Source organism: Fistularia commersonii, chromosome 13 (genome assembly GCF_037954325.1).
Source record: "Fistularia commersonii isolate RoL2024-O1a breed Wild chromosome 13, RoL_Fcom_v1.0, whole genome shotgun sequence".
Lineage (NCBI taxonomy): Eukaryota > Metazoa > Chordata > Actinopteri > Syngnathiformes > Fistulariidae > Fistularia > Fistularia commersonii.
The window spans coordinates 7,361,314-7,380,415 of NC_141296.1; the positions used below are offsets into that span (position 1 = coordinate 7,361,314).

The window sequence follows — 19,102 nt, forward strand, 5'->3', positions numbered from 1 at the left end:
GTTATCCCATCAATGCGTCTGTCTTAAATATAAAGCCTTAACCACTGAAGATTATGTAAGTCCTTACTCATTTTCATAGCCACTGAATCTCTCCATCCCCAGCTGCTTTCTTGAATTGTTCACTTCTTTTCCCTATCATGTCTTCTCTGTTGGGGGAATCTCTCGCTTCCTGGTGAGAAAGTTGCTCGAATTGAGTCTTCATCCACTTACAGATTTAGCCTTAACACTTGTCCCCCTTTTCTCTCTCTCTCTCTCTTGCACTCTCTCGCTATTTCCCTCTCATCAAGTGTGTGACACATCCACAGCAGAAGAAGTATCATTCATACAAGGGGCACCAAATAAGTGTCAGAAAGACACCAAAGAACTGAATTAATGCAAAGACAGAGGATCTTGGGTTGTTTTGCCGTAAATAAAATACAAAGTTTTATATTCTTTATTTCACAACCTTTTACCTTGTCCTGATACCCGCGTCTACATGGCACGGACATCCTGATCCTGTTAACTAGTTCATCTGATGATCAACTTCGATAAAACCTGCAGTCAGCTCTGTGTCTTGTTGATCTCTGACCAGCCATAAACTGCTGTGATTTTTTTTTTATTATAGCAAGCAATACTGTTTTTTTTTTTTAAACTTGAAGGGGTAAATAATCCTAAATTAGCAATTAGGCTACATTCTGAAATCACATTTTTGAAATACTGTAAACCACTATGGTCTTATTTCTTTGTCTTACAATTTGTTAGTTCGAGTTTTAATATTAAAATGAGAAAAGCAGGTACATACAATGATTATATACATTGTGCCATACCTTTGACAGATGTTTTAGCTGAAAACAGAATTTAACAAATATCTGCCTGCCTTTCTCTCATTGCTTACAGCTTTAGTTTGGGGGTGGCGTGGCACAGGAGGTAGAGGAACCAAACATTACTGGTTTGATTCCCAGCTCCTCCTGGTGTGGCAAGTGTTGTTGAGCAAGACACTGAACCCCTAACTGCTCCCCTGGTGCTGGTGGACGGCAGCCTACTGCTCATGGTTTATCCATGATGGGTTAATTGCAGAGAACAAATGTCCCCACGGGGATCAATAAAAGATAAATTATTATTATTGGTGGAATCAAGACAGTGTCGTGTGTTAAAGTAGAGACATGTTGGGCAATGCTTACGGTCATTTTTCTGCAGGTTAAAATTAGGACATTTGCTAGGAGTGATGTTAATTCAGTGAGATATTTGACAATGAGCTGAAATTAAACTCAAACCAGACTTAATGAAAATGGAGGGCTTATGTGGAGTCACAGTCACAAACTGCTATTGAACATTCAAGCTCAATTTATGATGAACATACTTATTAACCCAGTGCATCGTTTCTTAAAATGCTACAAATCCCCAACCCACACTCACACATGAACACTTACACATTAAAAGTACCTTAATTGAACATGTTTTCGAGTAAAATAAAGGCCAAGACTGGGATTAAACCATATTTAATGGATGCAATCTTTTGAAGTTATTTGAGCAGAAAGTCCTCATGATAATTGCTTTTAAGAAAAAACTGTAAGAAATTGTCTTTTCTCATTTGTAATAATGTATATCTCAGGCAAAATAGCAGGGTTCATGGAGTGCTTAGTGCTTGTAGAAGACATGATTATGATGATCACGATTATTATTACTTTATTAGTGTTGATCTTATCTATTATTATTCAGTCATATTATACATTTTATTTAAAAGCACCTTTTCAGAACACAAAAGGACACTGTACATTAAAATCATGAGATGTTAGAAATAAAAACCTGTAAAAATAATATAGAAAAAAAAACACTGTAGAAAGGGACGGTGTACAGGCGATTTCAAATTTAATGCCCCTCCAAACAAGTGAGTTTTGAGTTGTGATTTAAAGACAGGAACAGGGGTAAAGAGTTCAAGCTGGGGAGCAGATTACCTGAAAGCCCTGCCCCCCAAGGAGTATCTGGGGAGGGGGTGGCAACTTGCTTGGCTAACTCCTGCCTGGCAGTTCCAGTCTTAGCATCCTCCCATCACTATCTCTCCTCTATCCATCTCCAAACCATCTCATTCCAACTCATCTCCAGAACTAACATTGCTGTCCCTCGGATGGACCCGTTCCTGATTCTAGCCATCCTCATCACTCCCCAAGAGAACCTCAACATCTTCATCTCTGCTGCCTCCAGTTCAACTTCTTTTCCTCAGTACCACTGCCACTATAGCATTCATGCACAGCATCACAGTGAAAATGTGGTTGTTGTTTGTCTTTCGGTGGACAGAGGAAGGGTTTTCCACTTTCAACGGAAGAGAAAGATGTGAGCTTTCAAAGCTGATTTCCCCTGTCATCTTGTGTTTTATCGTGCTGACCCATAGGTGTCACTGAACAGCAATAAATGGAAGGAAAACAATGAGTGAACTAAAGGGGGGGCCTGGGGCTGCAGTGAGCACTCTTACCTACTGCCAGTCTGACAGTTCCATGAGGCAGCAGGCCTGCGAGTCCCTTTGAACCACAGTCCATTCAGCACAAGAACAGGGAAATATCTCCCACGCTTTTGTGGCGAGCGGCATGTCATTTGCAAACTGAATCAGAATCTAAAACACAGGGTGCTTACTAGTCACATCAAAGGGATGTTGATTGCTCAAATAGACACAAATAAAGCAGCTGATATGAGCACGAAGAGCAATGAGATGGAAACATACAAAGGAGCCACACAGTGTTTTAAACAAAGTTGGAGATTTAAAATTGTTCTCAATTCAGCTTCATGCAAATCCTGAATGGTATTGCTAATGGAATTGCCATTGGTGATGGTAATTCAGTCCATTGGTAATGGTAATTCAGTCTGTAGAATCCCTTTTTTTGACATTAAAACTTTGTTTTCCCATACAGTAGTGGAGTGTTTTTGAGGATTGTAAAAACACTAAGACAAAGGGCACCGTATGGCATTACGATATAAAACCTGGAATGAATTATGTGTTTTTAAAAAAGATGCAATTTGTATGAATTTAAATGCCTGTTTTCAAACAACTGCAGTTTTAACAATAATTTCACTGATCCGTGTGGAAAACATATTTATAAAACAATGCAAATAGACAGCAAATATTTTTTCTTCTTTTGCATATTTGGGGAATTTTCACTTTTGGCTTTATAATATTCGCCTGGGCAGCCAGTCATTTAAGATCCAGATCAAATATTCAATACATGTAAGTTTCCATGGTAACCAAGAAAGAACCTAACAAAGAACGAGGTAGAAATACATATATGATGGATCAGCTCAACCACAATGCTGGTGGTGTGTTCTATGCTCTCTGAATATATATATATGTATGTGTGTGTGTGTGTGTGTGTGTGTGTGTGTGTATTTCAGGGTTTTCAACCGACATTTAAAAAAAAAATCCACATGCTAAAAATAAGAATAAAAATCTAAAATATAAAAAATGAAAAAATAGATAAAAAAAACAGGGGGGGTTGTGTCTGTCCGTACTTCGGTGTTAAGACAGGGTCGTGAAGCAGAGAGGAGGGGCGGCCGTGAAGGAAGGGGGTGAAGGGGGGTGGATTTCAGAGCAGGTGTCCTTGGTTTTAATGACACCTCGCCGACGGGACTCCACCGTAAGTCGACCGATGACGGGAGGAAAAGCTGATAACATAATAAATGTTTCATCTGGCATGAAATCCGAAAAGAGCAGCTAAGGAGAGATGCGCTCGTCTGGATGCGAGACCCCCGCTGGGCGAAGACACTGAGCATATGTTAGCTGAGCCGTGAAAGCGCGCTGCCATTGACTGGAGCTAAAATTGGAGCGGAGGATGGGAGGCAAACGCCGGAGGGAAAGCATCCTTAGCCTCACCGGCCCCGTCAAGGTATAACACATTATTTATATCTGACCAAAACGCGAGATTTTGCCACGGTGTGGACACCTGACTGTCGGTGCCGACGTCTCGATCGACGCCACTTTGCCGTTGTCGTTAGACAAAGTCGGTCTTTTGGTTCTGCAGATGTGGGCTGGAAAAGAAATAAGGCCCGTCCAGTTCCTCTGGATCCATCCCTACTCCCGTGGAAAACAGAATCAACGCGCCCATTGCAATGAAATGGTCTCATGATGTGTTTTTTTTTTAAATTTTCACATATGGATGTTGATTTTTTTTTTTTTTTTATGTAATTAGCCCTGAAATGAAGGATCGGCTCCAATACCTTTTTTCTTTGCTGGAAAGCAAAGACACCTTACTCCCCTTTGTCACTGTGTTGAATAAAACGCAACTAAACTGACTGCATTTCTACATTCCTGGATGTGAGGCCACATGCACCCACTGGCACCGGCGTGGGATTCACCATGCCAAGCTCTCAGGTGTTTGCTTTTGGCAACAACACCACCAGCGTACCCTGGGAGTCCTGCTTTACTGACGCTGATAAGAACCCGGTCTGGTCCCCCACGACCAACAGCGTGGTGAAAATCGTGCTTATATCGCTGATTGTATGCGTATCCTTGTTTGGAAACGTGGTGGTCCTACTGGTGTTCCAGAGAAAGCCTCAGCTTCTTCATGTTGCCAACCGTTTCGTTCTCAACCTCCTCTTGGCAGATCTACTCCAGACCATATTAGTCATGCCCTTTGCCATTGCAGCGACTGTGCCAGGTGTTTGGCCACTGGACACCAGACTGTGCCAGGCTTTGGTGGTGCTCATGCACCTTTTTGCATTTGCTGGTGTCAACACAATTATAGTTGTTTCTGTGGACCGCTACTTGGCCATCATCCATCCTCTGTCCTACCCCACACGCATGACCCCTCATTTGGGCACCAACCTGATCATCTGCACCTGGGGGGTCAGCTTCCTGCAGAGCACACCCCCTCTGTTTGGCTGGGGGGCAATTGATTTTGACCATCGTTACAACACGTGCTCTGTGGTTTGGTCGTCCAGTCTGTCTTACTCTGTAATTTTGTCCACCTCTTCTTTCTGGCTGCCCCTGCTAATCATGTTGGGATGTTACTGGATGGTGTTCAGAGCGGCTCGGAGGCAGAATGCTCTTGTGCACCCCATTCAGACGCAATCCTACTCTCAACCTTGCGCCAAGGACATCCAGCCACCCAACAGCCCACAGCGACAGCACAAGCCCCAGCAGGCAAGTTCACCTGAAGGTCCTCCAGCCAGGAGTTACCATGCCCGTGTAAGACACAGGCGCTTCCATTACCACTGCAAGGCAGCACGTGTAGTTTTTGTGATCATGGCCTCATATATACTCAGCATGGGGCCTTACAGCATACTAAATACTTTATCAATGAGCACGGGTGCAGCTGTGCCCAACTGGCTGTCCTCTCTCGCTCTTGTGCTCTTCTTTTTGCAGTGCTGCCTACACCCGTATATCTATGGCTACATGCACCGAAGTGTAAGAAAGGAATTCCTTGCTCTACTTTGTGGGCTATTCTGCAAACAGGGCCGTCCCGGCCACAGCTCTGCTGTGGAGAGCTGCATCACCACAACAGAGGGGCGCTCAGGTGCGCACGCTCAACCACAAAGCCTCGCCACTAGAATCGTTCCTCTGCAGACATGGGAAGAATGCACCACATCCTCATCTCCTACTTTTGAGAGGAAGTCAAGGGACAGCCGTAAAGAGACCACAGTGACCAGTGCTGGCTCTGAGAAGGACCTATCACGCCCTGCAGTGAAAGAAATCCATTAACTAAAACTAACATAAGGACAGATTGATGATGTTCATTTTACCGTTCATAAACTTCATTGCCTTTAAAAAAAAAAGTGTGAGTTAGTCACGCTGATAGTCATTATGAATACACAAAGTGTTATTTTGCTGTGTTGCCATGAATGTATTATGTGACAATGGTTAAGGGAATAAACACAAAATATTTTGTTGGAATTCTCGAGAGAACCAGAAAAGCGTGGGCCACATAGGCCAGGCAAGTAAGAATGTTTAAAGCTGTTATGGTTTTGTCTCTATAAACCGTCATCAATGTTGTAAATTACTTAAAACACTTTAGCTAGTAGCTATGGTTACTCAGAATGGGCATTCAAATCAATCTCAGTTTAAAAAGGCACAACAAAACTAAAAATTAAGTTTGCATATTTGCCTGCAACTGAATTGTTTTGCTGTCGGTATTTTGCTGTAAGAATTTCTTATAGTGAAATGATGTGTTTTGACCATTTTGGTCAGATTAGTGGCAGCAGTTGTTTGACAAAACATTGATCTGCAGTATCTGCACAACTGCTTAAGCTCCTTATAACATTATATGGTGTTTTACCCATGATGTCTTGGTGAGGCCTTATCAGATGGATTGTTTTAGTACAAGCATGCTTCACCTGCAACATAAAAACTCAGGGTAAAAAGAACTGGTATTGCCCATTTCTGCAATTAATCTGGTTCCGCAAATGAAAAATCTGCTTTGTTGTCGCAGTAACTAGTTTAAAGCACCTTTGAAGTAAAAAAGCAGTTATAGTGATTCATTGTGCCTGTCAGTACAGAATACACAAAAGACTGTGAAGGCTTTCTTGTTTAACTTCTGACTCAGAAAAGTGTTCTGTCAAGTACTTCTTGTTTGTCAACTATTTGGAGTAGCCTTTCCTTTAGGTGACCAGCTGGTATTTCAAAAACGTGACCTATGATGTTGACTTTATGCAAGGCTTAATGTTGGGGAGAAAAAAAAAAGTATTTTTTGAAAACTTGGAAGTTTTGTGGATAACTCATGATGTATTCATGAAAAGGTTTCTGCTTGTCACCATGTAAAGGATGGGTAATTGTGGCATGGCTCATCATTGGAGAAAAAAGAACCATTGTAATGATGGAGTAAGTTGCATGTGGTTAAATTACATTGTACTTGCATAACATTGAACTTAATAACAAACTTTTTGTAAAGGTATTGTTCATAAGTGGTAAAACCCAAACAGAAAGTTTTTTGCACTTTTTATTAAGCTAGTCACTCATGAGACATTCATACTACAGTGCTATGAATGACAATCAAACTTGTTTCTAATGGCCTGTCAATGTAAAAAATGAAGGGGTGGGTCATACTACTTAGCAGAGAACTTTGTTTTCAAGTATTAAAACTACATATTTTTGTGATTTCTATTGTGCTTTTGTATTATTCCTTGTTTAATGAACTGATGTGAGAAATGTCTGATGTTAAGTAAAAGTGAATTATATTGGTGTCTGTTTTTTCAAGTGTACATTGGAAAAGTATTTTTTGAAAACAGATTTTGGAGATTTGAGCACAGTAATAAGACAAATGTAAGGATTTCTAATACACAATTAAAATTCATTCAAAAAATGACCTGAAGCCAGTAGATGAAACTACTGTTCATCATCTATGGTCATTCTGATAAAAATGTACATTAGAACCAAGAGAATTAATATTTGAAATTTGTCTTGTTATCAGAAAAATAAGGTAAACTATAAAGAGCACACTGGAATTTTAGTATACATTCTACCATCTAAAAACAACCTTCATTTATTTGTTGAGAAAAAAAAAGAAGTTACATTGGAAGATGATTTTACAATGCTTCAATAGAAAACCAGTGGCATTTTTATTGAATTTACAGGTTAACTTGCTTGCTAAAATCTGAAACGGTGCATCTCAAAAGAACTTTACATACTTCAGTAAATTCAAGGACTGTATTATGATGAACATGTGGGAAACTCAAACGGGAAATATCATTACGGATCTCCACATTTAGCTGTGATACAGTGTGCTTCTTAATCAACTGACCATGTTGATTTTATGCAAACATAAACCATATAATGCAAGAGTGGACATTTCAGGAGCAATGTCAATGTTTTATATCAATTCTGAACTACATCAGTTTGATATTTAAATATTTATTGCCCCATTGTCACCTAGAAATAAAACAAAAAAACACTATGGAAGGTTTAATAACTGTGATAATGTTTAAGTAGCACCCTCATTCACTCAGTCTATACAATGTACAGGATGAACAAACACACTTTCATCAGAACAGTACATATAGATGAACCAAAAACATTTAGCCTTAAGGAAATAGAAAAGAAAAGTAGACATTTTACATTTAGAAAATTAAAACCCTTCCATTTATCCTGTTATGCCCAATCCCCCCAAAAAATTGCTGTTCACTTTGAGGACAATTCACTAGAAACCACATTGATGTGTCAGGTCCCCATTTAAAATATTACTGATCAACAGTGAACACAAATTTATGTACATTTTTGTAAAGAACAATAGCAACATAAATTCAAAGCACAAAAGAGGATGAGCTTGGCTCCTCGAGTCTTGTGTATGATAAAATAATGACTTCAGTTCAGGCTCTTCAAAACCATATCCGCACACTGCCAACACTGAAGAGGCTCAAACCATTACACCACCTTGTCTGTTAATCCTCTAGTCCACCTTGACCACACTGTAGATTTTATTTACAAACCAGAAGCAAGCAAAGAAGCCAATTGAACCTGAGGAGAAAAGATAGGTTAGAAGAATAATATTACAAGCGTATATACAAACGATTATAAAGCAAACCTGGCTTCACTCCATCATTTCATGGACCTGGTTGCACTGCAGAGTTTGCCTTCAATATTTGACTCCTAACTGACACATAGCTGAAATTGTGCCAACAAGACCAAGTACACATACCTCACAATTATCGAAAATATACAAAATACAAGGATTCTATTTTCTAGGGAAGGAAGCCTCTGAGAAAGGTCACATTGAACTTTGGTGGGGGAATGTACAACCCTGCTACGTCTCAACCAGATGCTATCCAGCACCTTGACATCTACTGGTGCTAGAACAGCAGCAATACCAATGATTCATGATTCATTCATTCAAGAATTTAAGTTTGCCAAAGACTCCAAAAAGTTGAGTAGTCAGAATGGCCCCCTTCCTGGATCTATTTAACTAGGTATAAAAGTCCAAAGTGACAGCTCAATGGAAGCCACGCAGCCTAATCCTGAATTAAATTGACATCAAAGTTGTGGATGAGGTGAGAATGAAATACAAGAAAATTAAGACTTTAAAATGGGAAATGAGGAAGATTAAGATTATTCAGCTCAAAAATTTGAAGCAAGGAGGGATTGTTGTCATATTTTCCTTGAATCCTTGGATTAGTCCTTGGCGATAATCTTTTGACATCTCATCCCCTTGCTACTTGAAGCTCTGTGTTAAGATAATGTCATGTAGTGTTGCAGTGACAAGTAGGGCTAAAGTTTAACTTTTATCTGTCCTTAATACGCCATCATCAGTTGTGATGTTGAGGAGTTTATTTTCGGGTGACATAAAGACCACGCATGTATTGCCTGTTATCTGGTTGTAAAAATATTTCCATTTCAGCAAACCGTATGTGCCTTTGACTCATCACAGTGGATGTGTAGAACAACTGGGCTTGGCCAGAGGGCTGTAATAGTGTCAACATTGGTCAGCCTATTTGTGTACAACACAACCACAGCCAGGATATTATACCCATGCTACAGGGATACAAAGTTTATTCTAGGGCTAAATTTCCAAGATATTTCCAGCTTTTAAGTCCGATACAATGTTACACACCCTGAAGGCCATTTCAGTTTAAGTATTAAAGCTATCCTAACAACTATACTCACAGAAACACTCAGTTATCATTAAAGACTGACAGTAAATACAAAATATGCATGAAAAAAATATATAGACATTTTAAAATTATCAAACTCTGTCACAGTGTTTCTTAATTAAAATAAAATTAAGATTTTATCATACTATAAGTAAGTCAAAAGATCCTTTACATGAAATAACCTAACTCTTTGTTTTACCCAGCATAGAGCTTGAGTAATTTAACCAAAATTCTTTCCGCTTTAACTAAATCCCTCTGCTTTTGACATAGAAAATCTGCTCTGAGCAAGATGTCTGAAAGGGCAGCATTGTTCTATGGCTGGGCCATATACATCCAAAAAACAGTCAAGTTTTCCCAGTTTTCCAAGATAGCAGGGAGCCCTGAATCTTACTTTCTTGTATTTTTGGTATACAACTGCACAGCTGAATTTTTGTGGGAGGCTACGAAGCGTAAAGATTATGTTTATGAAATGTGATAAATCCACATTTGAAGATGGCGCTTCTATAATTTCATCTACAGAAATAAACAACAATATGAGGGTAATATCTGCCATATACTTTTCTATCAAAAAGCAGATTGAAAAATCGTGTTTTCATCAAATTAGCTTCACATCAAAGATCAAGTTGCGCTTTTTCCTTTATGTAAATTTACTATAGTTGATTTACTGTGTTCAAAGTTAAGCTGGAGTATTATAATGCTTAAGTTTGGGCTAAATGCAGCTGTATGGCTTTTGATAACCTATAGTAAACAGTGCCCTCAATTTTTAAACTTTGTGAGATTGTAAAATCCTTGAAATTACTTCAATAAATATAAATCTTAATAAAAGTATTTAATCTCATTTCGAGCAAGGTGGGACTAGTTAGAACATGTCATACTTTTACTACTGGAAAAAAAACAAACAGTTGAACTTCTGTGCCACTGTGCAAATATGATTGTCAAGACATGAAGAAAAAGTCTGTGTGTCAAACACATAAGACCTTGTATTTACAATATGACTGGTTAATGTCTATTTGACATTAACTCATGGCGTAAAAAGTATGTATTTGAATCTACAATTGCAACATGGCAAGATAGATGTGTCATGGGCATTGTGAAGTAAACCTCATGATGACAGATCAGTGTTAACTGATACCTTTTTATAAAAGCTTATACCGGTAATCCTACACTTCTGGTTCTTGAATTGGATGGAGAATAATGAAATTGTAATAACAAAACAGGAGGATATAACCAAACATAAAGAATACAAGGATATGATCCCTTTTTTCTGAATTTTGTTTATATGGGACATACAAGAATTAAGAGAAAATTATGAAACACAATTCTAAATTTTGGTTATTGTCAACTTCCTCTTACTTCATTTATAGCACAGCCACTTAGTGGACACACTTTTCATAATATATTATTATACTTACCTTGAATTAGATTTTAGTAATTTCAATTACCCTTAACATTGCTACTGAAAGAGCATATGCTAACTAGCATAAAGTCTCACCTGTGAAGAGGAAGAAGATGAGGACCATAATCATAGTGTATCCAAAGTAGAGTATGGTGCTGGCTGCCCCAATTATTTGCAGCTTTGAGAAGAAGTAATGCACAGCATAAATGAACAGGTAGACTGCTGTAAAGCCGCTTGTCAGGAAGGACCGCCACCACCAGTGGTAGTCCTGGACACATAACAGAAAAAGAACAGGTTGAGAATTTCTTGATTTTAGAAATATGGCAACCAGCACCAAAACCATAAAACAGTGGTCCTTTCCCTTTTTTTTTTGCACTATTGAACGGTTTCATGTAAAACAAGTATTTCCCACAGACTAGCGTTCACGGTTTGACACATAGATGTACCGAAATAAAATGATGCGACTGGTATGAAAGCAAAGATAAAGTGCATAAAAAACCCATACACAACTCACTATAACGCTGAATCATTGGATGCCTTGAATTATTCTGATTCATGACATTTGCTTTTGAATATTTTACACTGCCTTGTGGACTCAATTCTTGGGGTTCATGTCAGGTGATGGAGACAAGTGCCTTAAAATGTGTTATGAGGGACAGATGTATGTAATTGGGAGAATCTGGTGAGTTTTGAAAAGAAAACATCTTTCATACGGATGATAAAATGGGGGAAAAAAAAACATTGTTACTCTTTCTGTGTGGCATTGTACTAAATGACTTGCTGGTTGGGGACCTCCGCCATAGAAAAATAGGTCACACACGCACAAACAAACACTGATGACCTTTTGACAACATTTTTTCTTCTTAAATGCATATTAATCATGCATTTTCTAAAAAAAATTAAGTATTTGTGTATTGCTTAATATAACTAGGGTTTCAACTTAAATGTGGTAACTGAGATAAATGGTCCTAAATATTTGAATACCTCAGCACACAGGTGGAAGTAGCAGAGCAAAATGGTGGCCTCGGAGCAGGTAATGAGTAGGATGATGAACACCAGAAACAGGAACCCAAACATGTAGTACATTTGATGAGACCTAAGACACAAGCTTTCATTAGTGTGCATAGACCTAGTACATCAAACTCCTCCTCAATGTTATAGCACAAACATATTAGTTCAAAACTTGAATTGAAGACCAAACATGAAAGACAGCTGTCATTTGCTCTTACCAAATGCTGTTTAAGATGAAGAAAAGCTGGATAAAGATGCAGCCAAAGGGTAAGATTCCTCCCATTACAATACCAGGGATGGGTTTGGTGAAGAAGGACTGCTCAGGAATTTGTCGAGGAATTTGATTTGTTCGCACTGGTTGTTCAATTGCCTTACCAGATAAAGAAAGAGTTTAGAGCCATACCTTTATACTAATCTGAAACTGATTTGATTTCAAGCTCAATTGATTCCTCAACTTTTCAAACCCACACTTACAGGTTTCTTGAATCCAAAGTAAGCACCAACAAATGTGAGTGGCACAGAAATTCCAAACCACAGGGCCAAAATTGCCACTAGAGTACCAAAAGGGATCGCTGCAGAGGAACCCTCCACCCACAGGATCAGATTCATCAGGAAGAAATCGGCAAACACAATGCTGAGGAGTGGATGGGATATTCAAAGATAAATTATTCCTATCGGAAAATCAACAGCACTTTGATAACTTCCCACAATCGCTGATTATTTTAAGGACCAAAGAATTCAGTACTTCATAAAAGGATATATGAACAGGGATCCAAATTTTATTCTACAGCTAAATTTCCGAGCTATTTCAAGCTTTTAAGTCAGATAAAATGTAATACATCCTGAAGGCCATTTCAGTTTAAGTATTAAAGTTATCATATTATACTCACATGAACACTCATTTATCAATAAAGAATGATATTAAATACAAAATATGAGTGTGTTTTTTGACTACAGAAAAAACTAAGACTCAATGATGGCTAATATGTAACATGACAAATGTCTACCGTAAGACAGGTTTTAACATAACTTTAGTAGAACAATATGACTCATCATAATAACATCTTTCTGCTCAACACCATATAGATTTAGGCTGTTCTGTAATATGGGCTTTTGTTAATATGGTAGGCAAATTTACCCAGGGCACAAGAGTGCTGTCAGCAGGACATTTGTCTTCCACTTTTCACCTCCAAAAGCTAAAAAAAATCCACAGGAAATAAGAATATTAAATCAAAAATAAAACACTGTTTGGTTTGATTACTGTATTTTGCAGACCATAAGGTTCACCTTATAAGGCACAATATCAATGAACAGGTCAATTTTCATATAAGGCGCATGATAAAACATATGGTATGTAGAGGAAAACAAAACAGTTTAGTCAAACTTTATTCATCTCACTTTTTTTCCCTTGAAAACTGTTTGGTCTTTACTTGGCACTCATCTTCTTAGTTCCTCAACTTCTGTACCATTGACTCATTAATGTTGAATTCTTTTGCTGCTGCTCTATTCCCATGACTGATAGCCTTGAGTTTGAATTCTGCTTCGTAAGCATGTCTCTTGACAGTTGCCATTTTTAGGGTTCTTCATACACACAAATTTACAGTAATATTATGTTGAAGCACAGAACATAGCGGTATTACAAAAAGTCTGACTGATTGGTTTATCGTTGCCAACGATAGTAGACACCTGAAATTGATGTGAGGTTGGGACAATGTTGTACTCTAGCACTACACAATTAGTTGTATAACGTTGCTTGACATTGCAACCCATATTCAACCAAGGACCAACTTTAATACAACGTCCCTGTGTCAGGTGGGAATGGTCCAACGATCAATCAAGCCGAGTGGGTTCGTTGCTTATCAAAATCACACAAAAACATTTTGACAGTTTTTGAGCGGAGTGTGCCACACAAAATTGGTTTGGTCAGTTAGAACAAGAATTCATACATAGGGTGCACCGGATAATAAGGCACATGGCCAATTTTTGAGAAAATGTAGGAATTTTAAGTGCGCCTTATAGTGCAAAAAATACAGTATTATGTGAGAACAACAATCAAGTTTCATAGGATTCTTACTTTTGTAGAGGCGTGCAGACACGTAACCAGCAGGGGTTCCCAACAACACCCAGAGTACCACAGCGCATGTCATCAGAGCACCTCTGTTGGCCGGTGACAAGAAGCCAAGACAGGCCAGGACTACATTGGAAAAACATCACCACCACACTCAATCAAACAAACATTCTGACAGCTGAAAAGACTGTATTTAGAAATGTTTTATCTAGTCTGCTATCAGCTTTTTCAAACACTGGCACCAAATGGTGCAGTCCAGACTCAACATAAAATACTTCATACATAGTGTGATGAAGGTCATGATGAAGATCTGGGTGCCTTGTCCAAGGAACACAGACAGCAGCATGCCTTTCCTGGGTGGACGGAATACATCCCCGTGAACCTGTTTCCAACCTGACTCCTCTTGTGCATCCTCCTACAAACAACAGCAAACAGCGATGCACTGATAATCCAAGAATATGAGAGGAGAAGGCTCACAAACCTCAACTGAGTAATACCTCATTGTGACACCTTCTAGTAAAGGAAAATAAGGTGAATGAAAATAAGATAAATGAAAGGTGTACAAAAAGTTGTAAAATCTGGTGTGAAAAATGTGTTTTCAGTATCAATAAGGGAAATGTTTTTTCAAAGTGATAACTAAAACATATTCACACCAAATTTTGCATTTAACCTAATATGCTTGATCCTTACAATCACACACCCAAACACCAGATTGAATTACCACGCTTATAATGCTTATCAACAAGCTTACATAGTGCAGAGAGGTTTGTTCCCTGGTCGCTGGAACCTTTATCAAGTCTGTCTGTGAAATGTGACAAAATAAAAACCTCTTTGTCCATTTAACATTACAACCGAGGTTTAATTATTCATTTCAACATAAAACAGTACCTTGATAATTTGAAAATATTTTAAATGTTTTTAGAAAGCTGTTGGATTACGTAGTTTTACTTGATACTAGTGTGAGGTTTTTCCCTTCCAGTTGAGAATTAGTAGCTATTCCATAGTTAAAATATTGATTGCTCAACACACATTCTATTTAATATATATATATATATATATATATATATATATATATATATATATATATATATATATATATATATATATATATATATATATAAACATAACAAAATGGTAAGATTCAATGGATTTAGGTGTATTATCTTCGCTATTTTAACTCACATGCAAGGAGACTACATGGTAAAGGAAGGTCTGCTCAAAATGACCGATGTGCTGCATTTACCTGGTCCACCTGATTGTATCTGGCAATGTCCTTGTGAAGTGTTCTCAGCATAATCATGGCAACCATGCCAGACAAGAAGAGAACAATGACCAAAGAGTTCATGATACTACAAGAAACAAAACACAAAGCACACTTTGGAACCAAAAACAAGCATCAAGACCCCACAACTATAGAGAGGTATTAGAGCCACAGAACATAAATAAGTGCTCTTACCTAAACCACTGAATGTTTGTGTGAGGCATGGAGACCAGGATGTAGTCCCACCTTGAGGCCCATTTGATAGATGAGTTTTCCTTAATAAAAGAAAAGCGTAAATGATTAATAATGTCATTCACTGAATTACATGTTTTTCAGATAATTGTAGACAATTTGTCAACACAATTTGGTGCCCTACCTCAAAGGTAACCGAGTAGGTGTAAACTATAGACACATCACTTTCAAACTTTGCAGGGACCTCCATGGGTTTACCTCCGTCACAGTTAAGATTTTTCTCATCTGCCTGTGCAATACTATTCAGCAAATAAGAAAAAGAGTGGTCGAAATCAGTTTTTTTTTCTAATATAATTGTTCCAATCATTATACAGACAGGCTTCTCTGCAACAGAACAATAATGGGACCTTGAATAACAAATACAAACAACGATGTTGATTAAAAAACAATATGCATACGAGCATGCACACACACACACAAATGCGCGCACACACACATCGTATCTACTGGGAGAAAAATAAAAGAGACAGAGAAAAAAAGGCAGATAGAAGACTGTCTGCCTTGCCCGAAGATGTTAAATTCCATCATCACTCATCAAGTTTTATATTAAGGCAGCAATGCATTTTAGAAGTTGCCCTCATCAATGCATGATTATTTTTCAAAAAAACTGATAGGTTATTTTACTACAACAAATACTTACCTTTTTGGTTCCAGGGTGGCAGCAACAAGACGGGCCCCTTGCCATCCTTCTGATGTTTCACTGTGGTAGCTGATCTTGATGTCTACATGGTTGAAGACATAGAATGTGTTCCTCTGGTTGTAGTCAGACTGGGGGAAAAAAAAATGATTTCTTGAGTTAAGATGTTTAAAACTTAACGGATTAAGCTTAAAAAACAATTAAGTTCATGTAGAATTGTGTCTATGAAGAATCTGAATTATCCAGGGCATGGTTAATGCTGTCATGGCAACTGGACCTGTGGAATGGATTATATTCACCCTCATGTTGGGGACAAAGGATTTTTGTGAGAAATCTCTGACATGATTTGTAATTTAGGAGGATATCATTGATCTACCTTAAGATCAGAAAATTCACCTCTGAATATCAGAACAATCAATTCTCCTTAATTAACAAGCAATAATTGTAGTATCATGTAACATAATATTCCCGTATCTGACAGGTTGCTCAATAATCGTGACTATCCTTCAGAAATCAGAGGAGCATTAATTCCCAAGAATTACTCAATGACTTCAATTACAACTTACATTGATAACACAAGCATCTTTAGCTTGACCCTCTGAAGTGAAGAGGCAGCCAATGGGGAATCCGGGGTTACAGTATCTCTGACTGTCTTCCACCTCATAGCACCATGTGACTGGCATATTGTCAATGATCCTGTAAAAAGTAATGATATGACAATGAAAAGTCTTACAATAAAAATAATTATCCTCTACAAATTTGCATCAACACACACACAAAGATTTTGTTATTCTAACCAGTGGTGTTGATAGTTCAGCTGCATTCCCATTTTAAGAAAATCCAGTTTGGTGGCATCTTCCTGGTTATCTTTCAGATAGTTCTTTTTACACACTATCCTGCACTTAATATTTTGTTTGAAGAAGATCTAAAAAAAAACAGATGATCACAGAGAACCTCAAACATTTGAAAAATAATATTTAATAACATGGCTCTAAATATCTTTTAACACCTACCTTGTACGGTGATGACTCAATTCGTTCACCGAATAGCACCTGTCCAAGGTTCTCAGATGGCCTAATTTCCTTATCATCTTTGCAGAAGTCAAAGCTTTCACAAAGTCACAGATTGACACAAAATTAAACAGCGATACGTAACGACAGTGTGCAAATTATCCCCCGGCATAAAAATGTTACTTACGCATCATATTCATAAGGCAGAACTGACTCTACAGAATCCAAGCGATTGACGAACAATCGTATCTCTGACTGTAAAGAAGCAACAGCATTTGTTCAATGAGCATCAGCTGATCTAAAAGTGAGATGTTTAACCCCTTACTGATCAATTACGGTGTACTGGCAGTGAAAAACTGTATGATACTAAATCCCTGTGACCACATATATACAAATAATATGGTTCCAATTTAATTTTGATTAAAAACTCCATTAATTTAGCCACTTTAGTAATAATAAGATTAACAGAAATAGGTGACGGTTGCCATCACTGTACTCTAACTGAATTTATTTAAATTGTCGTTGCTTGACTTGACAATATGAGTTTAGAGTCGAAACTTCAATACAGACGCACAATTAATAATGTAATAACGTGTAAAAAATATACAATTAGCGACCTTTACCGTTGCAATATTAACTTATGCTAATGTTGTTACCAGGCAGTAGTCGAGGCCTAAAGTGAGAGGCTTGTTGGAAAAGGTAAAATATGGTGGCAACAGAATTTGATGAAAACTATTCAAATGTATACAGAAATTTCACAGCAATGTCAGTATTCTAAATCATCATACCTGGCAATCTTTAGCTTTGCCCTGTTCACAGAAACTCACTGGGGCTAAACCCGGAAGATAAAACGCCACGCACGAGCAGAAATGTAAAACTAGCAAGTAAACCAGAGTAAAACCAGAATGTATCCGCCTCTTCATTTTACCGCGGATACAGATAACCTTAGACTGTGAAAAGTTCAGTCAGATTAAGAATGTTAATCGCTGTCAGAGTAACCCTGTACGCTAGCAGCTCACGGTTAGCTTGATATTTCTTGTGGAGGAGACGCAGTACGGATGCGGGGTGACCCGTTTGGCGCAAGCAGCCTCTGGGAGTGTGTCAATTATGCGTCGTAGAAACGTAATGATTACACACCGGAAGTGTAAAGAGGTACTACCAAAACATAACCACCAACTCACATAAGGGTCTTATAGATCATGTATTGATTCATAATATACTTGAACTCAACTATCGTATTGTCTTATCTGGAAACTATTTTCCATAGCCATTACAAAAGTGATAGATAAATCTGACCTACCTAAACTGACTGACTTGTACATGTTCCGCGGATTTTATTTTGAAATAAATAAATCGGATGCAATATTTAGTTTTCAAAAACTTGATTACAAGAAAGTTTCACTGACGTTGCATACCATACAATAATCACATTGTTTTTAAAATAAGATACGGCTACGCCTTTCAATACCAAATGGTAGAATACACTTTAGTCTAACTACAACCCTTTAACGTACCAACACCTAAATTGGACGATAATATTTTCACACTAGGTAAAAGGCAGGAGACCGGGTCGGAAAAACAGGTTCCACAGAATAGTTGCAGTAAAGGAACACCCATTCAGTCATGTATTATTCTTAAACATTTTTTCCCCGTGAGCATTTATATTGGTTGCCATTCAGAAATATGTAATATTGTCCAATTAAAGCTCTATGAACCTCATCGCTATCAAGTCCGGCTGTTCTCATGTTTTATTGCTGTAATTTTTCTCCGCCACTCTTTGGAATTTTAACATCCACATGTCACTTTCAGTGTAATACAGAATTATTTTTATTCATCGTTGATTCATTTGAATGTGAAATACATCCGGCATGGAAAGAAGATTATGATGATGATGATGACATGTGGTTGGTGGAAGCCGTCCAAA

The 19,102-nt window shown here is 38.0% G+C and overlaps 3 protein-coding genes and 1 pseudogene across 4 annotated transcripts in view; 1 reads left to right on the forward strand and 3 right to left on the reverse strand.

The window, feature by feature from the left end:
* Positions 1 to 128, reverse strand: part of LOC147227797 (uncharacterized) — a 101,438-nt gene extending 101,310 nt beyond the window's left edge. The window contains exon 1 of the mRNA XM_086157943.1: positions 68 to 128. The gene's annotated coding sequence lies outside the window, so the exon portion shown is untranslated. The remainder of the gene's footprint in view (positions 1 to 67) is intronic.
* LOC147227795 (uncharacterized) overlaps positions 1 to 19,102 on the reverse strand; it is a 412,630-nt pseudogene that overhangs the window by 156,349 nt on the left and 237,179 nt on the right.
* On the forward strand, positions 4,102 to 5,799 carry gpr101 (G protein-coupled receptor 101). Its single transcript, XM_086158026.1, has 2 exons — positions 4,102 to 5,107; positions 5,330 to 5,799. Exons 1-2 carry the CDS (start codon positions 4,322 to 4,324, stop codon positions 5,663 to 5,665), a joined length of 1,122 nt encoding a protein of 373 aa, XP_086014152.1. The 5' UTR covers positions 4,102 to 4,321; the 3' UTR covers positions 5,666 to 5,799.
* Positions 7,423 to 18,269, reverse strand: tm9sf5 (transmembrane 9 superfamily protein member 5). 2 transcript variants are annotated; one of them, XM_086158024.1, is made up of 18 exons: positions 17,967 to 18,269; positions 17,366 to 17,433; positions 17,182 to 17,275; positions 16,966 to 17,093; positions 16,735 to 16,864; positions 16,172 to 16,299; positions 15,656 to 15,770; positions 15,475 to 15,554; positions 15,262 to 15,367; positions 14,770 to 14,820; positions 14,301 to 14,433; positions 14,025 to 14,144; positions 13,089 to 13,146; positions 12,425 to 12,584; positions 12,169 to 12,320; positions 11,924 to 12,035; positions 11,036 to 11,207; positions 7,423 to 8,413 (listed from the first exon to the last, which is right to left on the reverse strand). In XM_086158024.1, exons 1-18 carry the CDS (start codon positions 18,099 to 18,101, stop codon positions 8,346 to 8,348), a joined length of 2,010 nt encoding a protein of 669 aa, XP_086014150.1. In that variant the 5' UTR covers positions 18,102 to 18,269; the 3' UTR covers positions 7,423 to 8,345. The 2 variants fall into 2 exon arrangements, with proteins under 2 accessions (XP_086014150.1, XP_086014151.1); XM_086158025.1 differs by lacking the exon at positions 14,770 to 14,820.